Source organism: Silurus meridionalis, chromosome 3 (genome assembly GCF_014805685.1).
Source record: "Silurus meridionalis isolate SWU-2019-XX chromosome 3, ASM1480568v1, whole genome shotgun sequence".
Taxonomy (NCBI): Eukaryota; Metazoa; Chordata; class Actinopteri; order Siluriformes; family Siluridae; genus Silurus; species Silurus meridionalis.
In genome coordinates, this window is record NC_060886.1 from 18784787 (window position 1) to 18807947 (window position 23161).

The following is a 23161-nucleotide window of genomic DNA, read 5'->3' on the forward strand; positions in this document are numbered from 1 at the left end:
TAAATGTAGTTTTCACGTCGTTTCTATAAAATCTTCAATTTACAACAAGCAGTTCAATTACCCAGAAAATACAGTCAATTAAATAGGGGTGATTGGACAGTAGGGGGAGGATCATCGATCTTTGCATTTCTATCTCGGCAGTGGACATTTAATTTAGGTTTCCTATTAGCACCGAAATAAAGAAAATATAAAATATATTAAACAACCCGCAGATGTATCTTCTTGTCAAAAGCAATTCGGTTAAGGTGACAGACATTTTTTTTTTTTACATTTTATGATGAATTTTTTTTTTTAGTCTTTGCACACTGGATACAAAACTAATCGTGCAATTGTGGCCAGTGTTTTTCTGCCCTCTGTCTTCTTCCTTTTAGCTCTCCATCTATCTCAGTGCCTTTGTTGGATGGGTTGTAACCCCTGCTGGAGTAAAGAGCATGAAGAACCACGGCAATACATCACATCCAAACCTGAGTCTAATCCTATTTCTTTAATGGGGACGTTATAAAAAACTTATCTCAAAATCCCCTTGGGGTGCTCTAGTATATATTTAACCGAGTTGCAATTAACGACAGTATCAGCTTGAACCATTTAGAGGTAATGTAAACATAATGGTAAATTATAGGGTCGAAATGACCTGCGATCTCACTCTTCATATTCCCTACAGTTTTGGCGTCGGTTTAATTAATATTCTCTCATTTTGCAAAGTGAAAAAAAATTGTCGAGGTATAAAATAGTAGAAACATCGCGCCCTTCAACGCTGTAAGGTAACTATCGAAATATAGATTTTAAAAAGCACTGTGAAAATAATGGTTCCGTTTCGTCATACTACCATCTTCAGATATAGAGAGAAATGTGAAAATTCTTATTTAAATGTAGTTTTATTCTTATAAGATCGACCCATATACATATGATCCAGTAATTTAAGACAGAATGCAAAGAAACGGAATATTTAATCAGTTTACGTGCGGAATAAAATTAATTCATTTTTATTATTTTGATAGCTGCAACTTTTCCGATTTATTTCCAAATGACAAACTGCGAAACAAGCAATATTTAATTTTTAAATATTTATTTCCCCAAGAACAAACACCATCAATAAATAACATATTTTACATTTTATATTGCACATATTTCTCAAGTGAAAATATGAAAAATCATACAGTTGGTAATATTTAAAATACAGAAACATAATTTAAAGAGTCATGAATCACAGCGATCCTGGGGAGAAGGGCAAAACACAGGATTTCTTTTACTCTCATTTATTGAACAAACTGTTTCTATAGCGAGAACCAACCCTTCGAATCCTCTACTAGTGTATAAAACCCTTTTCACATTCGAAACTTTATCAGCAATGTTATATGAATTATGTACAATGACCATTTGGTAAGTGTCCTGCATTTCTGTATTCTGTCTTGGATGTCTTGTTATTTATTTTAAACTCTCGTATCGACGTCACATGTGTGTAGAGCACCTAAGACAAACTCAAACATTCGATCCAAACTCAATTTAATTCAGTCACTTGAATAGATGTCTAACTCATTGAAATAAATAAATAAATAAATACAACGCTGAAAGTTATTTTCACGTAACTGTCGGTATTTTGGTTTAATTCATCAGAACTGGAGTATGCATGTTATGACAAAATATCTCACCATTCATAACTGGCTATACAAATGATGTTTTGCGTTTGTTAAAATGCTGTTGTCTAACGGGCAAAATGTTATCTAGGTGACAAAAAAAATATGCATGCAGACAGAAATGCATGAGCAATTTGTCTAAAGTTTGGGGCTTGTGCGGATAATCCCGTTACAATGTGATTGAAGAGTCTCTGTTGGGAGCATTATGGAAATATCGGTTCGTATTTAATGAGGCTGCTCGCATCAGCGGAACACAGCTGAGAGAAAATTCTACCCACGACGACTAAAGCTCCAATAAGGAGACTGGAAATAGGACTCGACGGAAGGGGAGCTTTTAAAAAAAAAAATCTTCAGATAACGAATGCCACGTTCGTTACTGTACAATATGCACCAATAACAATGTCTGAAGCACAAGGTCCTTTATCTGCTTCGTCTAATGACTTCCCACAGCGGGTTGTTATGATGTGACATCGGGTCTCAGAACAGGGAACTTCCTTACATTTTCGCTTTCAAAGGAGCTCCATCAAGGTGCATGATTGGCAATTTTCGTTATAATCTGCACATTATTAACAGAAGAATTGACACTGTGGAAGCAGTGTAAAGTCTCAGCGCCTATAGCTCCTTCGAATTAAGGGAGTCCCTGAACGGCATCGTCATCATCCTCATCTTTGTACCTCAGTAGACACTAAAAGTTGTATATGCACCGTATTTTTTTTTTCTTTAGAGCACAAAAGAGGTGCGTATTGTCATTATATTGATGACAAAAATAGGGGAAAACTAAGTACTGTGGTGGTGGTGGGGGGTATCTCATGGAAACTGGATCATACATCTGTTATATATTTAGCCATGTATTTTTCACGATACCGAATCTTTATTTTTATGTTTTTTTATTTGCATGTGGCGCTGGTTCCGGATATGTTTTTTTTTTTAAAACATATTTGTATTTTTATAGATTGGACAATGGTTCTGCTTGGAATGGCTTTGAAAAAAGTTCTTAGTAGTTTAAATGCGCTAACAACACGATGTAGATCAAAAGTAGCTTTCGTTACATGTTCAAGTGTCAAGTTATCTATTGAGGGCGCTTTCCTCTCTCTGGTCTGGTGAGGGCACGGCGGTTTTGCTCAGTACGGCAGCCGAATAGGGTAGAAATCCGCTTTCGGACCTGGGCGCGCTCGCTGTGCATGTGAAGTCCGAGCCCGCACTGCGTGAGCTGAGCGCGCCCCCGCTGTGGCAGCTGAGACATGAGCACGCGCTTGCTGAAGGTGCGCTCACCGCCGCCGCCGCCGCCGCAGCCGCTGCTGCAGCCGAACTGTTGAGGCCCGCCGGCGACTGGTACAGTCCGGGATGCCGAAAGCTGCAGAGCAGCTCAGGACGCGAATAGGGATGGGAGAGTGCTCGGAATGTGTCAAGGGGCCGGATGGAGGTGGCGAATGGTGATGATGCGGCCCCAGAGGCCGCAGCCGCAGCCGCCGCGGCCGTAACGCCCACGTGCGGGTAGTAGTGCAGGGGCATGTGAGAATGGAACGGGTACGGCAGACTTCCGGTGGCGGCTGCGTGCGTCATCATGTAAGTGTAGAAGCTGGGATCGGCCGGATGTGGCCAGGACATGGCCAGGCGCTGCCTCTTGTCCTTCATTCGCCGGTTCTGGAACCACACCTACACACACACACACGACACAAACATTTTAAGTCTGCGTTTCCCGTATATTTTTGCCATGCTACTTGTATATTTTTTGCAAAATAACTGAAAAAAAGACAACAAAAAGAGAAAGCTGATGAATGTAATTACATATTTACATATTTAAATTATAAAAGAAATGTGTAAAATGTGGTGTTCGAGCATAGGTAGCTTACAAAAAATTGCAAATTGTAAAGTGTCGTACCAAAATATTTAAAAGCACTTTAAAAGGAAAGCCAGATTACAAACAAAAATACAAACAAAAACATGATTCAAATGTACTTTATATGTGGTTCTCAACTTACTCCGAAAATAACCGATTGTCTGTATGTCCGTATAAATAAAGTTGCGATAAAAATATATTACTTGAGCACGTTGACAATATGTAGTATACGTATAAAATATTTTGCAAATAACTGACCTTGAATTAAATAAAATGTGTAGCCTTGTGAGTGGGAAGTTTTAAAAGACATGCTTGTTCTTTAAATTTCCCATAAATCCTTAATTTCCTCAAATCCTTTCATTTTTAAATATAAATTAAAACATCCATTATTATATATAATTTAAAATATGTAATTGCATTTAAAATTTTCGTACACGTTTATTTGAACCAGCAACACAGAAACGAAATATTACCTTTATAGTTGTTTCAGGTAGGTTCAACGCTGCAGCTAGCTCACATCTCCTGGGTCTTGAAACGTAGTTTTCCCTGTAAAATTCTTTTTCCAATCTCCCGATTTGTTCCCTGGTAAAAGCAGTCCGGTATCGGCGCACCTGATCCGCATTTGAGCTGCTCGAGCTGCCGATGGAGTTTCCGTTATGATTGGAGACAGATGAAGAACTCGAGTTAGAGGTCCCCGAATTACTGTCTGAGAAACCTAACGAGCACGAGAAACAATTTTTAGACGAGACTTGGACAAATGTGAACACAATCCTTTTTACCAGATTAATGCAATAATTCTAATAATATTGTCATTAAATTACATATAAAAATGTAGATACCTACTTTAGTGTTAATTTAACATAAGTAATAGATCATTGATCCAGAAATAAAATAAATAAATGTATAAACCAAAAAATGGTAGATTGCTGTTAGTGTTTTATGTAAAATAAATACACTAAAGAAAATAACATGTTTACGTTCTGTAAATTATATTAGCATGAAATATCCACAAACAAACAACAACAATATTATTATTATTATTATTATTATTATTATTATTATTATTATTATTATTATTATAACATGTTACAATAAGAAAAAAAAAGATTACGGCAATGGGTAAATCAATTTAAAACTCTGTAGTGTTTGTACACTTAGGCCAACACATTTTCTGTACTATTAGGACAGAAAAGTAATTGTACAAGTGTTGTTTAATGACATGATTAAATTTCATCATGCTTAAACAAAATAAAGGGTCGTTGTGCATTACCTTTATTATTGTTTTCCTTGTGTTGGCTGGCACTGCTTGGGGAGCGATGAGACGGGCAGCCCACTTCCACATCGCTATTCATTTCGGAGTCTGTAGAAACTTCAGGATACAGACTTGATTTCTTCCTGTTTTCCGACGAGGAGATTTCCGCTGAAGAACTGTTGTCGTTGGCGTGGTGGTTTCCGAATAAGCTGTCTATTTCGAATTTGCCTTTGCTGGGTACGTCTCCCAGGCTAGCGTGCAGCGAAGCGGAAGTGATTCTTGGGCTCAGTCGCCCTGCGTGCTGGGAATTTTCGAGGGCCTCGAGCACCGCGTTTCCGTTCGTCTCAGAAAGATTCGGGATCCTCTTGCCTGACACGGGACTGTGCAGCCCCCTTTCCATCAGAATCATCTCTTTTCTTATCCTCTCCATCAAGAAGTAGCGCAGGAGGGAGAAAAAAGCCCAAGTCCCAGCGCCGCTGGTACTCCGATGAATTTGTGGCGTAGCTAATCCGCCGTCAGCTCTGCTACTGGCACTAAATAATCAAACACCTTTATGGGCAAGACGAAAGAAAAAAAAGAAGAACAGACGAATGCCAATGCGGGCAACGAATGACTGCTCAAAATGACCCGTGCATCCTATTCTGTCCGAAATGTCATTTATCAAAAAAAAAGTGGATCGCGGTTTCGTCGTTAAAGGTGCGCGTGACGCTTCTCGAATGATCATTTATTGTAACAGGTTTATAAGCAAATAAATAGTAGCGGGAATGTCAGAGGAATGATGTAGTCAGGCTGAGCTCGCTCAAAGCCTCATATCCAGGTGGAGAGAGAGGGGAGAAGTGAAGAGAGGAGCTGCTGTCCCGTCGCTGATCTGCGTCTGCTTTAGATGGCTCCTGGGTTTGGCCTCTGGGGTGAAATTGACAGTCTGATTAATAAAATGAGTGCGGCAACATTTCCCTCTTCATTTAGGAATATCATTATACTTTGATTCTCTATTGTTCCTCCCTTCTGCTTAGACTCTCGCTCCCCCTCTCTGCCTCCCATCTCATTCCTTTTTTTCTTAGTAGATTATTTCACTCAGATGTTTTGGACTGGAATGCATTGAAGATTTTTACTCCAGGGTATCGGCGTGCGCAGTATAAGAACGAACCTTCTTTTAAAAAAGAAGAAAAAATTAAAAATATTTATGTTTATAGTGATATCGAATGATCAATCCAAAATGGAAATCACAATACTTATCATGTTCAGGTGTATAGAATTATGCAATTGTTGTAGCAGATATATAGTATTTTAATGCACATGAATCTGCCGTTAAAGAAGCAATATCTTCTCAGAGCAGTTATAAACTTCAAAACAATGTCAGGGGTATGTTCAACTGTTCCTGATCTCATTTATTGGTATACAATGCAGAATTTTCTTTGTCTTCAATTGGATATTTAAATTTGACAAACATTATTTAGCATAATGCACATTATTTCTTACGTACGAACATAAATTCTAAATTCTTATATAAATGTTAAATTAAATTACATTGGAAATTTAAAAAATAAATAAATAGGAGCAACGAAATTTATATATTTATATATATATATATATATATATATATATATATATATATATATATATATATATATATATATATATCTTAATAAATCGTTCGAAACAGTGTCGTAATTAAATACTATTTTAAATTTGGAATAAAGCTTATAATTGGCAGCAAATGTAGTCTGTTTTCACCTGTAGGTTACGACATAAATGAGGTAAAAAATCTCTGAAAAGGGTAGTTTGTCTATTATCATAACTATTTATATTATTAAACCTATCTTTCATTTAACGTATTTCGTTTCATTTACAAACAAAAAAACAACAACAAGCTAACGTGAATACGAATTAATATCTAATGAGTGTATAGTGTTTAGAGATGGGCTCCAGATCAAGTGTGCATTGGAGTGAATGGAGTGAGTAGACGGCTTAGGAAGGTGAGGTTAAGTGATAGAACGACTACAGTTTGAAAGAGAATGCTGTGACCACCGAAGCGCATTCCCGTTCTCTGGCGCCCCCAGCAGCTTCTCATCAGCACAGCAGGCTAGCCTGCTAAAGCAATTAGTAAAAGATTGCAATCACTAGCATGATAATTTTTTGTTTAATAAATATTTATTTTTAAAACTTTTTACAAACAACTATACATTTATCTGAAATGAGAAAACATTGCAATAATATATCTACCTCTGGTCGATCCGTTTTCTTTTCTAAGAAAATATTTCGTTTACATAATAAGGTTAAATCTAATTTGCAAGCACTGGTAAAGTGACACGCGCTACATATTAGGCCTTATCTATATGTTCGGTAGTAGATTATTTATAACAGCATTAATTTAATCTCCGAAAGTGAAAATTGCATTAGTAATCAAGTAAAAGTCTTGATAAGAGAACTGATGACACACATGCTATAGCAAATATTAAGCGACTCCTGGCTCATGGGGCGCATAAAAACTAAATATTCTTGTAAGTGTACTAAGTTTGAAGACTAAACTAGTGTATTAATATACTATAAGTATAATATATGTCATATGTAAATAATGGATATTCAATAGCAAATGTGGATATCTTATATCCGTATATACAAACTGTCTTATGAGCACATTATAACCCCCGATAAGTGTAATTAATAAAAATAAACATTTGAAATTCATGTTGGCCTGTTTTTATAGTTATGTAACAAGCTATCGTAACAAACCTCTGATTTCGTTTATTTCATGTGGGGAGTAAAGGTATAGGGAGTGATTATTTTCAACCACAATGTTGCTCGTTGTTTAATGGTTAGAATTTGGGTTAAACAGAAGATGGATTGAAGAAGCTTAAATTCAATATCGGGTTTTAAGTTCAAACCACCAAACCCTGATCTGTGTAAAAACTAAATTACAAATAGCTAACTGCTTGCAGAGATAAAGCTGAACCATAAAAATGTGCGTCTGTTGTTGTTGTTCTTCTTCTTCTTCTGTTGATTTTTGCAGCCTACTTGTCGTGCATTCGGTTTTTAGCCAAAGGAAAATAAATAAAGCCACGTTTTTATGTAGACTACATTTTTATTCTCTATCCAGTCGGTAAAAGAGCACGTCATCGAAACGGTAAAGGTTCCCTACTGCCACCTTTCGCCCTCACAGAGTAGATTAAGCACTATTTATGGAAGGGTTGCTACAGGCCATTGCAGAAAAAGTTCAATCAGAATCAGTGTGCCTCCGTCCAAGCAATTCACAGGTGTATACTAATTTAATTATGTTTTCCAAACGGAACTATAATTTTGTTCAATCTTTTAAAAGTATATACAAGTCACTGAAAGTGTACTGTGCCCTTTTCTGCTTACTATAAAAGACACTGTGATCCAAAAAAACAAAAAATGAATCATAATGCACAAAAGTACAAAACATAGATAGTTTACGAGGGTATTGATAGTATTTTATAAGTATTTTAGGGGCTACATCTTACAAGCAGTTAAGCCTCTGTATCTGTATTACGATATGTATTAAATGTACAGCATATACAATAGTGAATTCAGATTATAAGAGGTTATAATGCCTACAATGTGGACTTATATTGCCATCTAGTGACAAAACTAAATCACTACATTTCTCCCTATTAGACCACACACACACACACACACACACACACACACACACACAGACAGACAGATAGATAGATCGCACCTGTGTACCCATATACGTTTAGATATATAATTCAGTTTACGTTTGGCAACTTCGTTTAACCAGGTAATTTTTACTTTGCAGTACGCTTTATGCTGTTATTATTATTTATTTGTATAATCAAGTAAATTAAAACCAGCTCATGTAGTTTACCAAGCAAATAAAAGCAGCTAAAGCTATTATTTGCTATTAAAGCTTTGATTCAAAGATTTAGATTTATTGAAAATAATTAATGTAAAATCATAGATGAACCGGTCTCCGGTTTTCTAAACGAGTTATTCTCTTAGTAGCGTATTATCCAAGGCCAACTTAGTCATTTGCATGTCACGTGGTTAGTATGAACCAATCTTGTTTCAGGTTGTCGGGGTCCTGTAATTAGTCGGGAAAATATAAAAAGCCTTGCTGTCAATTGATTTTTTTAATGCTTTGCCCTACTTTGCTTCACTGGATTGGATTACGAAAAGCAATGGTTTTAATTACTGTCCGGTTAATTTTGTTGGTTGTCATGTAAAAATGGAACGGCAAGAGCTAGGCGGGGAGAAAGCCAGAAGTTTTTACACTTCTGCATTTGGAGCGCACTCGAGTCGATGTTCGCCTTTTTTGCTTTCGGATACACCGAGCTCTCTGAGCCCCGATCCTCTATCTACTTACGTATCCTTTCCCAATACAGCGTCGTGTACCAACTCACAAGTTACTTTTGGGTGCCACTTCGCCAACGGTTTCTACAGTTGTAAAGCTTCCCCAAGTCCAATGTTTCAGCAACGAGTCATGAACCACCACGGCGTTAATGGAAAGGTATATGGACACTTGTCTGATAAGCAAGATATGATGGACTTCAGTAAAGCCGCGTTACACTGCGCTGAAGGACCGACCCGGGTTCGGGACGTTAGTGTGTATCAGGGCTATGCAGGACAATATAGAATCCCCGGATGTGTTGATGTACCTGTAGCTCAGCGCGCCAGGACCAGAGATCACAAACACGAAAGTACTTTCGCAATGGAGGACTACGACCCCTGGAATTGGTCGTCTAGTTGGAGCAACCAACTGTATTGTCCAAAAGAGCAAGCAGCCAGCCCGCATATCTGGAAATCGTCACTAACAGGTAATGCCTATACATGTTTAGTACGACTGAATATATTTGACGGTCGTTTCATTGCTATATTTGTAAGAAGCAACAAGCTAGCATAACCCATACGCATAAGCAGTCTGGTTGTACAGCTGATTAAAGACTTACTTCCAAAGTTTGTAGGTTTTCGCACAATAGTTGGATAATATAATTATAGATATGTAATGTGTACATATATGTATAACATGCATACATAATATTATGTTTGTACATTATATAGACATTATGCAAGTGTATGTTTTATGAATGTTATGTCATGTTAGCAGTATAGATCGCTACTATATTGTTTAAGTATATATTTACAGAAGACCCAGCGCCTGATACCAGCCCTTTTCTTCGGCGCGGGAGGAAGAAACGGGTTCCATATACAAAATTGCAGCTGAAAGAACTCGAGCATGAATACACCATCACAAAGTTTATTACCAAAGAGAGGCGTCGACGGATAGCCTCCTCTACTAACCTGTCAGAGAGACAAGTCACTATATGGTTTCAGAATCGCCGTGTCAAAGACAAGAAAATAATTTCAAAAATATCTAAAGATTTTGAATTATTTTAATTATTTTCCACAGATATTACACATATTCGTTAATGGTCTGAGGGTCCACATTTATTGTTAATGTGTCTTATTGTGCTGTCAGTTTTATTGGTGCTTCTATTTTAAAAGCTTTAAATATATTAATAAATGATATGATTTATTTCGCAAGCACCACTATGTTCTCCAGACTCATATTTCTAAGGATTAAGGCTGCTGAGAACATTTTTATTATACGCTATATACTAATACTACGATATTATTTTGTTCTACGTTAAGGTCGGTTTAGTTTCGTTATATGCATTTTGGTTTTGTTTATATCTAAATAACGACTTATTTCAGTGTTTTCTTAAGAAAATGTCATTACATAATTTGTAATTGTAAGCATGCACTTGAAAGTATTGAACCCATGGAGAATGTTATAAGGAAACAATGTAAATTAAGCAAATCAGATTCAACCACATAAACAAAACGTTTGCGATTTTATTTTGTGAAAACATGAAGCAAGACAATAAATAATATATTTGCAGTGATTTGGAAATTACTGTGTAAACGATTTCTTTGTTATTTCCCTGTTGTCTTTATTTGGCATCGATCTGCATGGTGCAGTTCTTCATAAATGCTTACTGTACTACATAATTTTTGTGTTTCTGTTCCAAACATACGGAGGGGTCGACGGCGAGTTCGTGAATGAGGCACTAGGAGGGGAGCTGAAAAACAATTTAAAATGTATTAGCATTATAAATAATGTCAACTTATACCTTCTGTTATTGAGTGCTGGGTAAAATGTTAGGGATTATTGATTATTATGTTTAAACACTTACACAACTAAAGGACATTATCATTCGCGCTCTTTAAAACATCAGAAAATATCTAAGTATAAACAAGAATATAATCTTTGAAATGGGCTGTTCTTTTAATTTAATCTGTTTATCCTTTAAAAATCTGTGTACAATTATTAAAGTCGGGAATATCCCTAATATTTTTGAAGCATTCTACTCTTAAAAGCAGGTCTTGTCTTTACCGTTGACCTTGACGCGCAATCTCAGAGGCGACCTTGACTGAAATGTCCGAATGACAAAACAGTCGAAAACTTCTCAATTTGTGGAAGTTTGTTTCCATCTACTGGCTATGTACTGTAATTACAGCTCAGTGTTCGATTAACAAAAATAGCATTTAAATAGTAATTTAAATTTGGGGCCAAAAAGATTTATTAAGGAAACGAGAGACACTTCCCATTTACAAACCATAATGACAGAATTAAGGCTGAAAGGCTTTAAGTGCATACAAAATAAAAATACCTAACACCGACGTCCCTAAAATGTGATCTAATGTATAACATGCTCAAAAAATCAACAAGTATCTTTTTTGTGTCTAACATGTAATATATATAAATCTATTTAAGCAACAAGACAACCTTGTGATTAAATGCCCTTGGACTCGTTTTGGATAAATATATGTCTGGTCTTTGAACTTGAACTGAGTTTTTGAATTTTCAGTGAATGTTACAAATTTTCATTAAATAAATACGACAATTTTAACATTCCTTGAAAGGTCGAGACAAAAAATTATAGTTTTTATGCTTTTTATGTAATTGCAAGACTCGTAAAGTCTGGGAGACTGAACCGTCTCTTCACTTTCCGGCGCGTTTATGATTCATTCAGTCTGCTCTAGTTAGATATATAAGACTACTAAATAATAATCAGAAACGTTTGGGGGGGAAAAGCTACCAGAAGTAAGACAAAAATCTAGTTACATATATTTTCTAACTCTTAATATTAGAGATGTTAAACACTCGCTTTACCGTCTACTGTCCAAGTGCTGTTCTTACTCCTCCATTTGCGTTTTGGTGTCACGACATTTTTAAAATGTCTGTACATTCAAGTTTTGGCGTCACAATTTTCCTGTTTAAAATACTTAAAATATCATGGTCGAGATACCACTTATTTTAAACGGATGACGTATTTTGTGACTTTGGAAATGTACACAATGTCCAGAAATTAAGTTGTCTTTGTAAAACCAGTATTATATTGTTATTTGCAAATAACAAATAATTTTACTTATTTTACTTTAAATTCAATAAAATAAGTGTTTAGATTTAACAAAAATAAATTAAAAAATAAATTTTAAATCAATACAAAAGCAATAATTAGTCATTTTCACATAACACAACGTCCTCCATAACATGCCCGATGGTAATAAAGAGTCATAATAATATTGAGAGTTTAACGAATTTAGTGTTAAACTAAGACCTTTTTCAGTAATCATATAGAAAACTAAACCCAATTATAAAATGGACAAAAAAAAAAGAAAAAAGAATCACATGCACGAATTATTTTAGACACACACACACACACACACACATATATATATATATATATATATATATATATATATATATATATATATATATATATATATATATACACATACATATACACACTCGTCAAGTAAGTCTTTGAAACCATATATATATATATATATATATATATATATATATATATATATATATATATATATATGTGTGCTAAAATGTCTGTGAATAGATAGATAGATAGATAGATAGATAGATAGATAGATAGATAGATAGATAGATAGATAGATAGATAGATAGATAGATAGATAGATAGATAGATAGATAAAAAACATTTTTAAAGTAGAGGGGCCGACGCTTAAGCATCGTTTTTAACAGTAATAAGACTACAGGACTCTATGTTTTACGCAATAATAATAATAATAATAAGTAGAAGAAGAAGAAGAAGAAGAAGAAGAAGAATCGTATATAGAATAGAATAGAAGAATAATAGAAGAATAATTTTGCCGTAAACCATCGCGTGTTCTTTACTATTTTCTTTTTTAAATGCCGATTTTTGTAAGCGTCTTTCCCTGTAGTTGTATGTATTTTCGCAGACATTAGCACACACACACACACACACACACACACACACACACACACACACACACACATATATATATATATATATATTCACATAATAATAATAATGAAAGTAATATTAAATAAAGTAGCAAAGAACGAGTTTAATTTGTATATTTATATGTAGCATGTATTTAGATAAATCTTATTACTTTGTATGCATTTATATTAGGTCTCTGTTAAAATAGAATGAACTGAATGAGAATGATAGAATAGAACTGAATAATACACGTGAAAGCAAGATTATTATTGTTAATGTACAATCATAAGTATAAGACTCGAATAGCAGTTTTGTTGAATTAAAAATGGTTTTCAAGTAAAATGGCTAAATGGAGTAATGGCCAATCAACAATATGATGTTAGAAATATAATAATAGGCTAAATGTTTTATGTTCTAATATATTATCGTAAACAATTTGCAGTTTGCAGGTTATATTGTTCGTAATAATATTGATATCTAACATATTTTCTTTCTTTCTATTTTTTTTATTCACGATTTATTCAGGTTATTCAGCATTTATTTACATGAAACGATGGCCAATTGCCTATTTAAAGGCTTTTACTAAAAAGACGTAGATTGTATCATTGTTGTGTGGTGAATTGGGACAGGGGCGGGTCCTAGCGCCGTTGGTTTGCATATCACGTGACCGTGCTTCAACAAATCAACAATTACCGACTTTTATTCTTTTAGGGATAAAATAAAATCGCTTGTAAGAATTGCTTGGGTGAGTTCCTCAGAAATGTGTGAGCACAATTTCCTTAGTGCTGGCTATGTTAGTTCCACGTTAAATTATCCAACTTCGGATTCGTTGCATTTTTCCAACTGGCCCAATGGCGCCCATCCATCCGGACTCGCTCCGCTCTACGGCAGGAGAGAGGTGTGTTCACTCCCGTGGACTTCCCCAAGTTCGTGCCCAAGCCCGTCACAGAGCTTCGGCTTTAGTGGCTTTTCTCAGCCGTTTATTACAAACTCACTGGCTGCGAGTGGCCATAGGAAAGGAGATTCCTGTAAATACGACGTCCAAGATGCAAACCTGAAAGCACATTTACCGGACAAGCACACGACAGCGTTTACTGGTGAGCATGGGATAACAACAACTGTCAGCTTTAGCAAATGTGAATTTTCTGACTTGGACAAACGGTTGCAAAACACGGTGACACAGGCTGAGAGAGTCAATGGCTCTGAACAGCTTGCACACCCCACTGCCCCAGCACAGCCCACACCGAGCTCTCAAAACCCCAGCACAGCTTTAACAGACGGTACGCTACTGCTTCTTTAACTGTTATAAAGTTATTGTCTTCAGTTGTTCTTTTAAATGTATGGCACAAGATATTGTTCAGTAGGCAAATTTTTACATTTGAAAAGTACATTTATTTAGCATTTTTTGTTTAAATTATTGCTTTCTTTTTTTGCATCTATCATATAAACAATTTGCACTAACAAATTGTTCTATCCATGAGGAATACTTGTTATACAAATTAATAATGTAGTGAGGATTAAATGTATTCATAACCAGTTTACAACGAAAGGAAACGCAAACAACTGATCCCTTCTTTTCTTTCTAGGATTCCCTTGGTGTCCTGCCCAAGTGAGAGCCAGAAAGAAGAGGAAACCTTACACTAAGCCACAGCTGGCTGAACTTGAGAATGAATTTATGATCAACGAATTCATAAACCGACAGAAACGGAAAGAGCTGTCAAATAGACTGGACTTGACTGATCAACAAGTAAAAATCTGGTTTCAAAACAGGAGAATGAAAAAGAAACGCTTATTAATGCGTGAGCATGCTTTCTCCTTGCACTGAAAAAAAAAAATCAGTGTTACTGTTATTGTTGACCACAACAATCATGTTGCTTCATAATTTAGCAATGATTTGCCAAGTGATTCAAGGAGTTTAATACATCTATTGTTTTTATACCATCACATGGACAGGTTGACAGAATTTACAATGTTTATTCACTGGTCTTTGATTTGATTCCCAGAAAAATGTAAAATTAGTGGTCTAAATAATAACGCGTTATTTGTCGTGATTCATTAAATATAATTTGAAAATGCAACATTGTCTGTAAATTTAAATGATCTTTTGAGTGCTTCTACAAATATTCTGCTTGTTGTAATGTTGTAATGTAAGCTATCACAGTGCGTTGTTATCTCCCCATTAGGTAGTGTGTGTGTGTGTGTGTGTGTGTGTGTGTGTGTGTGTGTGTGTGTGTGTGTGTGTTTGTTCTAAATGACCAGTAAATATTTTATTTATTTGATTATATTATTATTATTATTATTAGTGTGCACTATTTCACAATTTGATTCTTAAACGTTGATTTGCAAACGAAAAGCCTTCTTGAACTGGTGAAAAATCTTCAGTCTGGCTCAGGTTTATAAATAAACAGTCAGGTGAATTCCACGTCTAGTTAGTAATGTTTAGTAAACAAGTGTCCTAAAACAAATTTGACAAATTTACCTTTAATAAGAGAGCTAACGTCTTGTATAAGGACAATGTATCCTAACTTTTTTTGCAATAAAGTAAGTATGAAGTATGGAAAGTATAAAGTAATAAGTCGCCAAAAAAAGTATATGCTGTATGTTTGATATTTAATAGATTTTCTTGTGTTTAATTTATTTTTTGTGATTGAAAAATATATAATATTATTGTACAGGCTTGTATCTTAGTGTATTCTTTTGTTTCGATGTTTAGATCACGTTAGTAGGTGAATGTTTAGTGCAAATGATTTGGTAGCCTGATATATTAGCGTTATATGAGTGCATTGAAAAAATATTATGATTCGACTAGTGGGAAATATTTTTTAAAATGTGGTATTTTTGGTATCAAACTGCATAAATGTAGATGCAAAAGTACTTTAGTGTCTGTTACGTTAAAATAGGTCCCGTCAAAATACATTTTATTTTTGAAAATAAAAGAAAAATGATATACTTTCTAACCTAAAATTCAAAACGTTTGAGTGCATTTAAGCGAGTCCATTTGCATTTTACTTAATACACGAACACGTTTTCAGCTTGTGGAGCATCCTTTTAAATACATGAGAACATGCTCTATTTTATTGAATAAAATTAAATAATATTTATCTTATGTAAACACCATATATATATATATATATATATATATATATATATATATATATATATATATATATATATATATATATATAAACCCTATATATGCAACATTCATTTAACTGCACTGTTCTCTTGTTCTAATACTTCGAAGAGTTTTTAAAGATTCAAGGGAAATACAATTTACTAATTCATTAATTTATTCAATAAGCAGGGAGCGAGACGACGTTTATTTTGGCGCGCGCCCTATATTGGGACGCAGTAACAAAGTTAAGGTCAAGTTAGGCTTCACCTTTTTACCATAAATAGTAGTAGTAGTAGTAGTAGTAGTAGTAGTAGTAGTAGTAGTAGTAGTAGTGGTGGTAGTAGTAGTAGTAGTAGTAGTAGTAGTAGTGGTGGTGGTGGTGGTGGTGGTGGTAGTAGTAGTAGTAGTGGTAGTAGTAGTAGTGGTGGTGGTGGTAGTAGTAGTAGTAGTAGTAGTAGTAGTAGTAGTAGTGGTGGTGGTAGTAGTAGTAGTAGTAGTAGTAGTAGTAGTAGTAGTAGTGGTGGTGGTGGTGGTGGTGGTGCGTTTAAATTATAATTAAAAGAAAATGCTAAGCAGATCGAATTATATGAAATCTCTGCGCTGTGAATCTGCATTATTAATGTTGATTTTTTTTATTATTATCATTATTATTATTGTTTATTTAGAATTATTAGACTATTTTACAATTATTTTAAATAAGGTTGCATTCATTTATATCTCCGTTTATATGTAAGAATAACTTTTTTAACAGTAAAGCTTAAATAAATATAACAACGTCTTTTCGGAATAATTAGAAAAAAATATAGTTTTGTCCACGTAAATGCTTATACTAGTGGTAGATTTGTTTTGAATACTTCTCCTTAAATAGGTAGCTCCAGCTTTCATCGCTTGCATTTTCATAGTTCTTAGCACAAAAAAATTGGGTATATATTGTTGTTGGTGCTGTTGTTTTTAGGAACGTGAATTGGCTCAATCTGGGCTAAAGATACACGATTTCAGCTTGAATATAATTCGAGTTAACAAAAAAATAAAAAATAAAAACGGAAGAGCAAAACAAGTATGTTTTAACGTCTTAGATTAAATTAAACCGTAACAATTGTAAAACGTTTAGACTTGGTAATATAAGCAATTGTATAACATATTCTTATAATACATTTTCCTTTTTTGGCTTTGGTGTAGTCACCAAATACGTCCACACATCTTACTTACAAGACAGTAAAGCCAAGGCTCATCCTTTTGTTTGAGCAATAAAATGATTTAAGTGCTGACGGTTATTGTGGATTGCCGGCTGCCTTTCAGGCCTCAGACGTTCAAAGCCATAAGGGTTGTTTTGGACTTGGCAGTGTGAATCCAGCGTAGCTCAGGACATTTCAATGTGCCTAATTGCTAAGACGAGCGTTCGACAAACAATAAATAAATAAATAAATAAAATTCAACTATTCAACAGATGGAGCTTGGATATGTTACTGAAACGCTACAGTAAGTGAAACTTACATTATTTGAATTACTACTGTTATTAAAATTAGTTGTACCACAACTACTACTACTATGCGTAGAGTATTAATAATAGTAGCGGTAACCCACTGACGGTTGTGGTAGTAATGGTGCTGGTGGTGGTGTTTGAAAAATTACTTTCTAATGTTGGCGATGCTGGATATATAATCATCATTATATTTTACAAATTATTTTGGGAATACGCGTACCCTGTTTGCCTTTTGGAAAATGTATTTTTCTATTTTAGAAGCATATACTTAATGACTCACATATAAATAAATTAACGAGTAGTCTTTTATTTATAAACTGTGCTAGCGCTTTCTTAAATCTGTAAACGAAAGACAAAGGACAGAGAGTCAGAATAATAAAGCATTGTGTAGTTATGTCACTGATGCAAAATCAAGAAATGCAGGGTAATACTTATAGATTACTGTAACTGTCGAGAAAAGGAACAAAACAGCAGTTTGATTAAAATCAGATCAATAATAAATCCGTATTTTTATTCAAATCTCCTATTGAAGAGTTTGAAAAGGGGTATTCTGTTTATAAAAGTCACAGAATCCTCACGTGTAAAGCCAGTGTACCTGAAAAAATATATATTCCTAACAATAACGAACCTGAGTATTATTGCATTATAATCAGATATCACAATCTGACTAAATATTACAAATTATACTTAATTTGTTGTAATCTGTCATTCTAATTTCTGAAGCAAAATTGTCTCTGGTAATCTGGCATTCCATGTTTAGCTTACTAATGTCTTGTTTATGCATATGGGGAGTTTCAAAAGATGCAGGCAACCAATAATTTGCCGTGTGCTTTTGCCTATGAGCTGCTCAGGACAGTTTCTAATGACTGATATTGATATATGGTAATTTCTTTACCGGATCACATGACACAATTACCTCAAGAATCGATCAAGATGAATTGCACGTCAGCCTACGTTTCCGATTTTTTTTTTCTCTCCCTCACGACTCCTGTCCACACGCCTATGGTGCAATAGATGTACAAAGTTTAACACAGTCGAGTTGCCTGTTCGTGCTCTCTAACGCCAAACCGAGATATGACCGACTACGATGATCGTGGTAACTGCGCGTCCAATATGTATTTACCGAACTGCACGTACTATGTCTCAGCGCCGGATTTTTCGAGCGTGTCGTCGTTTTTACCGCAGACCACATCGTGTCAAGTTAATTTTCCATACTCCTCCAATATAGCTCAAGTCCAACCTGTTCGTGAAGTGTCTTTCAGAGACTATGGACTGGATCACCCGAGCAAATGGCATTACAGGGGCAATTACGCGTCCTACTATTCAACGGACGAGATAATGCACCGAGATCTACTCCAGTCATCAAACAGAGCGGAAATGATATTTAAAAATGAATCGGTGTACAGCCATCACGGCGGCACGAACTCCGCGTGCAATTTTTTTACCAATGTCGGTCGAAACGGAGTACTTCCACAAGGCTTTGACCAGTTTTTCGAAACTGTTAACGCTGCAAAGCCCAACCCCGAGTCCTCGAGACAAAAGACTGAGCCTACTGTCCCCGGAGATGCCGCATGTAATAAAGTGTCCTCAGATAGCGCGGATCAGGAGAAAAGAGACGCTGACACCACAGAGGAAGAACTTCCACTATCAACATGCGAGCAAGAGGAGAAGAACAACGGCTCAAGTAGGTACACACATTAAAGCTGCTGGACCACTTTGTTCGGGTTTTATGTGCAGCTTTATTAGCATGCAAAGGTTTTTACATACCCAGTACGACTTGCCTTGCTGTTGTAAAACTATTTTTATGATTGCAAAGCAGTTCTAGGGGCATATGGCAATGGTGACAGCGAGATGTGTTTTTCTGAAATAAATTACAAACTGATATGCATTTATAAAGACCTTTATGATCGTATACCCTATTCGTTAAGTGAAGTGCATTTAGTGTTGTTTCATGGGTCTGTAAGTTTAAGCTTATTTGGTTTAATAGTATAGTGGACTAGCTCGACAGATTGTAATAGAAAGTTTAGCGCTGCTGGTTGAAAAAAAATAACAAAACAAGCTCACTAGCATGCTTTTGTGCGCGCGCCCATACATGTTCGTGTTCGAGCGTTATGACTGTTTGCGTTTGTGTATCTTGGGTTCTTAGCTAGTTTCTTCGTTGTGCATGTGTACATCTGTTGTTAGAATGACGATAAAGTAAGTCACAAAAGTAGACTTTGTATATGAATACATTTTTAAGTTCTTTATAACTGTTGTAGGAAACATGTTTGATCTTGATGTGTTTAATGTTAAGTGGTTGCATGACTAAGTTAAGCACAGTTAGATTCTAATGACATTGCTAACCCAGCTTTGTTTCCTTTGGTAGGTACAAAGTCCAGAAAAAAGAGGTGCCCGTATTCAAAATATCAGATCCGAGAACTTGAACGAGAATTCTTTTTCAATGTGTACATTAATAAAGAGAAGCGCCTCCAGTTGTCAAGAATGCTAAACCTTACAGACCGACAAGTGAAGATCTGGTTCCAAAACAGAAGGATGAAGGAAAAAAAGCTAAACCGAGATCGTCTCCAGTACTTTACTGGAAACCCTTTATTCTGAAGTCATTAGATTTTCTATTTTACCAGACCACTTCCATGGAGTCATGTTTATGTACGTTCTTGGGACTTTATGCATTCAACCGAAACAGATACGCAAATTAAACTGTGAGGTCTGATGTATACTTTTTACTATGCAAAAATGTTGGTAGCCAATTAACATAATAAACTCTTACCTCTGTAAAAATGATATCTACAAAAGCAAACCTTCTAAGAAGAGGAAGAAAAAGAAGAAGAAGAAAAAGAAGAAGAATGGTACCAAACGATTGACAATCCTTTCATGTTCTTTTGTTTAATTGTGAATGTTATTGTATCTTTTTTTTTTTTTATTTATTGCAATTTTCATGGTACAAGGCTATGCTATGTAAGTCACTACATTTGCAGTAAGCAAAAGCAATTTTGATTACAATAATCAATTTGTGTTTCCATTAGTGTAGAATTGTGTATGCATTTGTTTCGGTAGCATGCAGTGTATGGTGTAGTAAATAAATCTGTATATTCCAGAATACGTTGAACTTCTTTTTAGTAATAGCTTGTTTCTTTTAGTAAAGGAATGTGCTTGAGTTTTTGTAATTATAAATATTGTTTTTAAAAGTTTTGTACAAATTAAAAGCAGAAATGTGTATGTTAATTAATCAGCATCTTCTTTAAATAAATTTCTTTACACTTCTTCGATCATTTGAAATGGAATAATAGTTCAGTCTATCAGAGTGCAGAAACCAAATCATCACGTAGACTATAAATGCGTGAAACCCTATAGGCCTAACTAAGGCCATGACGCCTCGCGTTTTTGTTCTTTTACACTAAGGGTGTTTACCAAACCTTGAACCGCGTCTAGACAGTTCAATAAAGACTAGCTGTAAAGATCTAAATTGGGGGGCTATTGTACCCTCTGGCCAGTCCAAATGCGACGTTGGCCCTAAACCCTAAACATTGTAAGAATGTTCTTTTGAAGAAGGGATGTAGATCTATACAACACCTATAGATTTACACAGAGCATTCCCTAAACGAATGAATAACGCAGATCAAAACTTGTTTTAATACATCAGACTGCATTATCGATGCAGTGATAATTGTGTAAAAGGTAACACTTGAATATTGACAAAATTGGGTTCTTAAACTGTTTTTGGGTAAGTATGGAAACATGGACACAAATATGAAAATCAGGTGTGAACGTCCGTAATGTCAAGGTCGCGTAATACGTTTGTAAAATAAAGGCGCCTATTTCGTTGTTCTAGTCGAAAAACTACGCCCTTCGAGAAAGAAAATACTGCGTTAGCCAACATGGCCGCGACACGCTACACTTTCATTCAAGACCAGCATTCCTCATCCTGCTACACGAGCTAACCACAATAATCAGTGTAGCGATTCCTGATTACAAAAAAACCCCAAAATGATACAAATATAAAAAGAATAAATACATAATTGATCTGAAATGTAATTTTAAATAAAATACCTTGAAGATATAAATACACATTAAGAGCTAATTATTTCAATAATTAAAAAAACAGGATTTCTGATTAAACTTATGTTAAATACATAAATAATACATAAAGCTTTTTTTGTTGTTTTGAATGTCCACTACAGTAGAAGCTATAAATCAGTTTGTTTAAAAAAAATCCCGGAATAATATTTAGAGTTTTTGCTAGTGTTACAAGCGAATGTTTTACAAACATAGCAGGCAGATATAGTTTCTGTACTTTTTCTATTAATGGCCTTTTTTTTAATACAAGGGCGTTTATATATTCATGCATTCGCACACAATAATTTAAATAGTAAAGTAAATGATTAGATGATTACATTTTTTCTGTGTTATGAATTAGCGGTTTGGGAAAGAAAGGCTCATTTAATCTTAATTTGTGTAAAGATCATGTATAGTTTTATCTGTTCAAGACATGATAAAAATGCCTGAAGTTGTCACTTAAGTGGTTGCAAAAGCAAAAACCTTGTTTGAAGATTACAATTAAATTATTTACAATTATTTTAAACAAGCGCATGACAATTAATGGTAAAATTAATGTTATACGGATATATTTTTTAAATAAAATATAAAGCTATATGTTTTATTTTGGCCAAATTTGTGAAATTTGTGAATAGAATTTTCCCATATGCATTCTACCTCATAATCAACTCACACCGGTAACCAAACTCATGTGCAATTTATGTAAACACACCCAATTTCCGTAAAAATGTGCAATATACAGTCTATTCTTCTTCTTTTTATTTATTATAATTCATACATACATACATACATACATACATACATACCGGCAAAAATGTATTTGCACTTCTTTCCACTTAAACAAATATGTATATTCTACAAGTATTCCTTAAGGTACCCTGTGTATAAATATTTCTTTCATTCTTTTATTTATATATTGCTGTACTTTCGATTTTATCAACAAAACAAATTATTTGTGTGTAAGCACACTTGGCAATAAGACCCTTTCAGAATCTGATTCTGAAATGATAATTCTCTAATTCCTTTTTGACGTTATTTCTGTTAGTGGCCACTTGGGGGCACACTTACAACAGTTTTGAAGTAGACGTTGTGTATTTCATGTGTTCAGAATGTAACAATGTCTTTGATCTTGGGAGCGTTTTTACGTTTCTGAATGTATACGATTTCCTATAATATTTTTTATAAGGCTACAATATTTCCAGTTTTGAAGAAAATTTATGTATTTGGAATATTTCATATCTAACAAATCGCCATAAGTATATTATTTATGTAGGTAGTCGCTCATGGCTTTTATAAAATTGTGTGTGTGTGTGTGTGTGTGTGTGTGTGTGTGTGTGTGTGTGTGTGTGTGTGTGTGTGTGTGTGTGTTCAAAATGAACAGTAAATATGTTATGTATTTAATTATATTAACTAGTAACAGTATAATAACTAAGAACAAGAAGTGTGAATAAACGAAAATAATATATACGAAATATCGTATGCACTATTTCACAATTCATTTAAGACAGTCTTAA

General features: G+C 34.8%; 4 protein-coding genes across 7 annotated transcripts; 3 read left to right on the top strand and 1 right to left on the bottom strand.

The window, feature by feature from the left end:
* Positions 1-2431: 2431 nt before the first annotated feature.
* On the bottom strand, positions 2432-5760 carry evx2 (even-skipped homeobox 2). The gene is made up of 3 exons (XM_046841978.1): positions 4745-5760; positions 3948-4189; positions 2432-3290 (listed from the first exon to the last, which is right to left on the bottom strand). Exons 1-3 carry the CDS (start codon positions 5154-5156, stop codon positions 2700-2702), a joined length of 1245 nt encoding a protein of 414 aa, XP_046697934.1. The 5' UTR covers positions 5157-5760; the 3' UTR covers positions 2432-2699.
* Positions 5761-8594: 2834 nt separating this feature from the next.
* Positions 8595-10637, top strand: hoxd13a (homeobox D13a). Of its 2 annotated transcripts, none has more exons than XM_046845378.1 (2): positions 8595-9525; positions 9858-10637. In XM_046845378.1, exons 1-2 carry the CDS (start codon positions 8937-8939, stop codon positions 10103-10105), a joined length of 837 nt encoding a protein of 278 aa, XP_046701334.1. In that variant the 5' UTR covers positions 8595-8936; the 3' UTR covers positions 10106-10637. The 2 variants fall into 2 exon arrangements, with proteins under 2 accessions (XP_046701334.1, XP_046701333.1); XM_046845377.1 differs by having other exon boundaries at positions 8630-9525; positions 9855-10637.
* Positions 10638-13554: 2917 nt separating this feature from the next.
* Positions 13555-15074, top strand: hoxd12a (homeobox D12a). Its single transcript, XM_046845429.1, has 2 exons — positions 13555-14276; positions 14583-15074. The coding sequence occupies exons 1-2, from the start codon at positions 13757-13759 to the stop codon at positions 14819-14821; spliced, it is 759 nt and encodes a 252-aa protein (XP_046701385.1). The 5' UTR covers positions 13555-13756; the 3' UTR covers positions 14822-15074.
* Positions 15075-17437: 2363 nt separating this feature from the next.
* On the top strand, positions 17438-20861 carry hoxd11a (homeobox D11a). Of its 3 annotated transcripts, none has more exons than XM_046841489.1 (3): positions 17438-17590; positions 18847-19278; positions 19960-20861. In XM_046841489.1, the coding sequence occupies exons 1-3, from the start codon at positions 17572-17574 to the stop codon at positions 20187-20189; spliced, it is 681 nt and encodes a 226-aa protein (XP_046697445.1). In that variant the 5' UTR covers positions 17438-17571; the 3' UTR covers positions 20190-20861. The 3 variants fall into 3 exon arrangements, with proteins under 3 accessions (XP_046697445.1, XP_046697436.1, XP_046697425.1); XM_046841480.1 differs by having other exon boundaries at positions 17440-17590; positions 18823-19278; XM_046841469.1 differs by lacking the exon at positions 17438-17590 and having other exon boundaries at positions 17642-19278.
* The last annotated feature ends 2300 nt before the right edge of the window (positions 20862-23161 follow it).